Source organism: Nothoprocta perdicaria, unplaced genomic scaffold (genome assembly GCF_003342845.1).
Source record: "Nothoprocta perdicaria isolate Ctin4 unplaced genomic scaffold, notPer1 scaffold_334, whole genome shotgun sequence".
In the NCBI taxonomy this organism is placed as follows: Eukaryota; Metazoa; Chordata; class Aves; order Tinamiformes; family Tinamidae; genus Nothoprocta; species Nothoprocta perdicaria.
This window is the reverse complement of record NW_020455571.1, coordinates 565,041-570,797: the sequence shown is the minus strand read 5'-3', so window position 1 is coordinate 570,797 and position 5,757 is coordinate 565,041. Positions and strand designations below refer to the sequence as shown.

General features: G+C 59.9%; 1 protein-coding gene across 1 annotated transcript in view; it reads left to right on the top strand.

Annotated features, from left to right (window-relative positions):
- The first annotated feature begins 936 nt into the window (after positions 1–936).
- LOC112951045 (protein DGCR6) overlaps positions 937–5,757 on the top strand; it is an 11,316-nt gene continuing 6,495 nt past the window's right edge. Inside the window, exon 1 of the mRNA XM_026043667.1 lies at positions 937–940. Coding sequence (XP_025899452.1) covers positions 937–940 — 4 coding nt within the window. The remainder of the gene's footprint in view (positions 941–5,757) is intronic.

The window sequence follows — 5,757 nt, the reverse complement described above, 5'->3', positions numbered from 1 at the left end:
GAGTAGTTGGTCCCCTAGGCCCCCTGGACACACTCCAGGCTCCACTGGGTGAGTGAAGGTTTTAAAGCTCGAGTGCAGCAGCTCTGGTGTTTCTGGGCTGCAAATGCCTTTTTTTTGGTGCAAACCATGGGGAGCCGGAGCCATCTCTGAAGGGCTCCAAGTGCCTGAATCCAGCTTTTTGGAGCACCATGTAAAGCTCCTGAGGAACCCCGTGACACTGCAGCATGAGCATGCTGCACCCAAGCCCTTGGAGGCAGAGAAGAAGCACCAGGAGCAGCAGCAAAGGCAGGAGGCAGCCGCAGCGCCGCTGCCTGGTTGCTCCCGCCTTGCACCCGCCTGGCCGCCCCACGAAGCGCCTCTGCTTGTTTAGTCTGCCTGGGAGCACAAATCACGGCGCGGTGTCATCGCTCCGCCAGCGTCTGGATCTCATTAGGAGCCACATGATCGGCCTGGGCTGCTGCTCGCGGCTGGACACGCGCTCTGCGCGGAGGCAAAGGGGCCGTGCAGGATACGGGGGCCCCGGGGCCCCGGCTGCRGCGCTGAATAGGCTCCTTGTCCGCAGGTGCCGGCCCCCGGCGCCGGCTCCAAGCTCCGGCACAGGGGAGAGGCAGGGGGATGCCGAGAGCCTGCCCCAAGGTGGCCTCCATAGGGCTGATCAGCGCGAAGGCGCTGGGACACTCCGGGATTTGTCCCCAGCTATTCCCAGATGTCAGGCTGCCTAAAAAGAGAGGCACGGCCAGCAAAGAGGCAGCCCCAGGCCAAGGAGCTGGATGGGGATGGCTGCCACGCAGCCCATTGCGCCCCTTGAGTCCTTCTGAGTTCATAGAGTGCTTCTGCATCCCTTAGGTCCTTCTGCACCCCTCGAGTCTTTCTGCATCCCTCGAGTCCTTCTGYACCCCTTGAGTCCTTCTGCGCCCCTACCAGCCCTCGGCCACTATGCGTAAGTCCTAGCCGGGTCACACACTTCTCTGACAAGCTTCTGGCAACTCTTCTGTTCTCTAGGGGGCACAAACGCAAGTAGCTCCTGGGCCAGGAGCACCATGTTGGGCTGCTCAGTCCCAGATAACATGGATTTCATCCTGGCCATGCATTCTGCTCTCCTCCCTTGGAAGCAGGCKCCTGGAGGAAAGTCAGGATGCATGCGCATAGACGGCATCACATCCAAGTTCTGATAGTTGCTCAACTCAAAAAATCAAAGTGCGAGCATGTTTCCTGACAAGCTTCTGATGACATGTTGCTCCTTCCTTCAGGTCAAATCCAGCTTTTCCAGGCCTGATGTTTGGCAGCCCAGGCGATCTCTGCAGTGAGGCAGTCCTTGCTCTGCCTGCTTCCTTTTCAGCCCCTGCACCAGGAGCTGCAGCCTCCAGCGGAGTTCCCAGCAGGTCAGGAAGGGCGTGTGGAAGCTTCACGTGGCGCAGATCGTCCACACAGCTCATCCAGGAGAGCCCATAGGATGGAAGATCTCTGCCACAGAGGTTTCATGTTGTCCTCCAGCCACATTTGGACATAGCGAGTGGGACCATCTGACTCCACATCTTATCTTAACTCCTGGGGGAAAATGCTGTTCAGGTGTTCAGCTCCTGAGGCCATAGTGGGAGGACAATTTACTACATGAGGTTGAACTCTGAATGAATCCAGATGAGGCAGCTGGGAGACTCCCTCTCCCGCCTGACTTCCCCTGCCTGACTTCCTRCATTTCTATGGCACAGGATGAACTCATCTGGTGTTTGATTTGGTCATCGTCCATTTTCGGGTGTCTGTCAGGTTTCATTTTTGAATCAATGTCCAAAACTACTGATCCCAAATTTGCTGCCTGCCCAGGAACCCTTTCTAGCACAAGGTCTCCACGGCAGTGCTTGGAAACAGAGGCAGCGGCTGGAGCTCCGTGCAAGATGAGGTCCTCCCAGGCCACGCTTGCTAGCATCTGGGAGATCAGGATCTTGGGAGATCTGGAGATTGGCCATGGCAGGAGCARGGAGACGAGTGTTTGTGCGGGCACAAGGAGAAGCAAAGATGAAATAAATCTACSCTGGCGATGCCGGTAGGACAGTGCTCCCCGGAGCAGAGGGGCAGAAAGAGGAGGGAAGGCGGCGCCGCGAAGCCACTATGGTTGAGGAGCGGACAAGAGCATCCCTGGAGGAAAAAGCGGGGAGGAGGGCAGCAGTGGCGAGGGCTGCAGAGGATGGGGACCAAGGGCTGCTGCCAGAGCTGAGGGTCCAAGGAGAAGCTGGCGGAGRSCGACTCTAGGGAGCYGCTGCARACACCGGACCCCATCCAAAAAGACRAGCCGCTGTTTTTGAAGAAAGCCTCCACTTTCCCACTTCCCGTCTGGCACAGCCTCCGCTCGGAGCCTCTGCATCCAATTATTCCCGTGACCATCTCTCCCGCTGCAGACCCACACGCTGGAGCGCGTGCACGAGAGGAGCTGTAGCGGCACCGTGGCCAGGCGCAGGGCAGGGCGCCCAAGACCCGTCCACAGCAGGGCAGCCCAGCGGGCCCCGCGGGCGCCGGACGAGCAGGGCTCTGGGCACGCGGCCCCGGCTCTCGCCCCTTAGCGCGCCATCCCACAGGCTTCTCCTGGCCAGCAGAAGCCGCAGTGCATCAGCTTCCCCTGCCTGGTAAAGCCGCAGTGCCGGCAGCCCCAGGGGCTGGAGCCGGTGACTCAGTCGTGGCAATGGGACAGCTCGACGCCGGGGACACCGGGCTCCGGCAAAGCCTCCTGGGGGATCGTTTGTGCTCGGGTTTCTCCGTAGGATTAATCCTGACTGAAACGTCTGCAGTTAGAAGAGTAAGAGATTTTCCTGCCTGTGTTTGTGCCCTCTGCTCCCTTTGCCTTGACTGGGTGCGTCAGGAGACCAGCAGAGCTGTGGAAAGGCTGATCCCTGGAAGCCAGGGGGATCTGGGGACAGGGAAAGAGACTTTACGGGATGCRGAGGGAAGGAGCTTCCCTGCTGCCCTCCCTAAGTGTGCAGTGAATCATCCACCACTGGCATCTCTGGAAACCAAGCCTGGTGACATGTCCATCCCCGCAGGCTTTCCCTCCAGGGGACCTGCAGGCGGAGGGGCAGCAGGAAGGGGCTCTTGGCAGCACGGGGAGCCCTCGGGGGCCTCTGCTTCCCACGGAGACCCGGGATGACTCTGCAAAGCTGGTTGCAGGGCACGGGCCCCCGCTGCTTCCCTGGTGCTGCGTGGGCGGCTGAGCAGCAGCGGGACAGCGGGAGCTTTCCTGCTGTGTCCGGGTCCCTCCGTAGCTTAACCCAGGCCGGCCAAGGCCCTTCCTGGGCTGCCCAAAGCAGCTCAGGGCTGCGCCCACAGCTCGGGCCCCGACGTGCCACCCGCAGCTTCCTCCGTGCACGGCCAGCGCTGGGGCCGGCTGCTCCCCCGGGCACCTCTCGCTCACGGGTCCATCCCCACCACGCTCGTGGCCATCCTGCCCCACACTCCCACCAGGGGCCAAGGCCCAGCTCAGCGAGGCTGGGGGAGGCAGAGCCTCCTGCCACGCTAATGAGAAGCGCATGGGACCCACATCTGGTAGCRATCGAGCGAGCTGCGGCGCTGGCGACGGCGGCAGCGCCTGTTTCCTGCAGCACGAGGGAAGYGAGAGGCAGGTCCGCGCTGCCGCGGCAGCCGCGTGCGCTCGCGGCCCTGGCCCCCACGGCTTGCGGGGCCCTCGGCCTCGCTCCAGGGGCCAGTGGGCGGGAGCGGCCCCCTCCTGTAGGCCTTGCTGGGCCTCGCTGGGGGCCTGGGCCTCCCCGGGCACAAACGCTGCGTGTTCCCTGCTGTGGGGAAGGTCTCGTGTGGGCTCCGCTCCTCTGYGAGCGCCGTGCGGGGCGGGCGCTGCCAGCTCTGGTGCCCACTACAGGGCAAGAGGCAACAGGCGCCAAGTGACCCACGGTAAACACCACGCGACGCAAGAAAACGTGTCTGTACTGCGAGGGCCTTGAGCACACGGTGTCCGGAGAGGCGGTGGAGTCTCCATCCCTGCGGATGTTCAAACCCAGCTGGACCTTCCAGTCCCCAGGACCATTTTCAGGGATACAGGGGCACAAGGACAGCTCAGAGCTGCAGAAAGCAGCTCTTTCGCCCAGTGTGCTGGGTCTCCAACACGTTCACACGCCAGGGCTCTTCTCTCCAACATGGCAATGACTTTGCTGGTCAAAGCTCTGCGAGCGGAAAGGGGCTCCCCAGGAGCCTGACTCAGCACTGCCCAACTCGGACACGGACAAGCCTAAGCTCTCCCTGCAAACAGCACTGAGGAGAGGGCAGAAAAGCCGGGGAAGTGGCCTGGCTTGGGCTGAAACGCTTCCAGACTGCGCTGCTAGCGGGAATACCCTGCCCTAGCCGCGGCTGAGCTGCCGGCAGCTCCACGCCGAGCTCGGCTGCCCCCTCGGCCCGGGGACACTTGGGGACCGGCTGCRTCCATGGGATTTAGAGCAGATCTCTGCCCTCTGCTCAGTTCACTGGGGCACAGCCTCTGCATAAGGGACCCGCAGCCACAGCTAAGGGCCACGCGTGTGACAGGCTCCGTGCTGGGCACGTGGTCGAGCACAGGAGCTCCCAGGCAGGGAGCCAAAGGGGCAGTGGGATGAGCGTGGCAGTGCCACCACTCCCTACTATAGCCCAATTAAGGCACCCAAATTTGTGTATGTATCATCAAATCTTTGTGCCAATGGGTGGCAAAGGTTTGGGGCTCAGCCCCCCAACTTTTATACTTTTAATGGCTCTTTTACGCTGCTCTTCAGTGCTGGCCCAGCCAGAACTGGCAATGTCGTGGTTAATACCTCTCCACTAAACCCCGTGTTTTCTATTCCCTAGAACCTCTCCAGGCTGGAACCACAAATCCGCTCTGGCAGTAAAATAGCGGTAAAGCGGCTTGGCCGGTTCTGCGAGCAGGGCGAGGAGAACAAGAACGGAGGTCGCCTTGCTCGGGAAAACGTGTCAAAACCGGAGAGGCTAACGGAGTTTGGCTGGGCAGGACGGAGCCCTCCAGCCACCRCCACGGCAGTCCTGGGCCGGGCCCAACACAGCTCCAGGGCAAGCGCAGCTTACTGAAGCCTGCTCCAAACTGCCGGGTTGCACCATGAGTGCAGGGAGACCCGAGGATGCCAGTCGGGACGCTCATCAGAAGGCGTCTTTACATTGCAAGCCGTGGAGAAATGTTAGAAGTGATACTTCTTGTGCTTTTTAATGCAGTTCATTGTATTTTCATTTATTTATTTATTTATTTATTTATTTATTTATTTATTTATTTCTCTCCAGTTCAACTCGAACTTTTTACGGGCACTGCTGAAAGGAACTTGAAACACCGCCTCTGCAAAGACCTGCTAGATGCTGAACGCATGACAAAATGCCTCGCAAAAAAAAAAAAAAAAAAAAGGAAGAAAAGGCAAAGGAAGAAAAAGCAAAGGAAGAAAGAAAAAAGGAAAAAAGGAAAAAAGGAAAAGGAAAAGGAAAAGGAAAAGGAAAAGGAAAAGGAAAAGGAAAAGGAAAAGGAAAAGGAAAAGAAGAAAGAAAAAGAAAAAAGAAAGGAAGTGAAAAAAAGGAGAAGGAGGAGAAGAAGAAGAAATGTTTTCATTGGAGGGATCCGTTTGAAGCCGGGATGCGTTCAGCAGATCCCACGCGCGGCCCCCCCACGGGAGCGCGGCGCGGCGGCAGCCCCAGGCAGGCGGCGCTGGGGCCCGTCGGGGCGAGCCCGGGCTTCATTGGCGAGCGGCGCCAGGGCGCGGGGCGGCCCGCCAGGGAGCGCGCGCGGCGGGC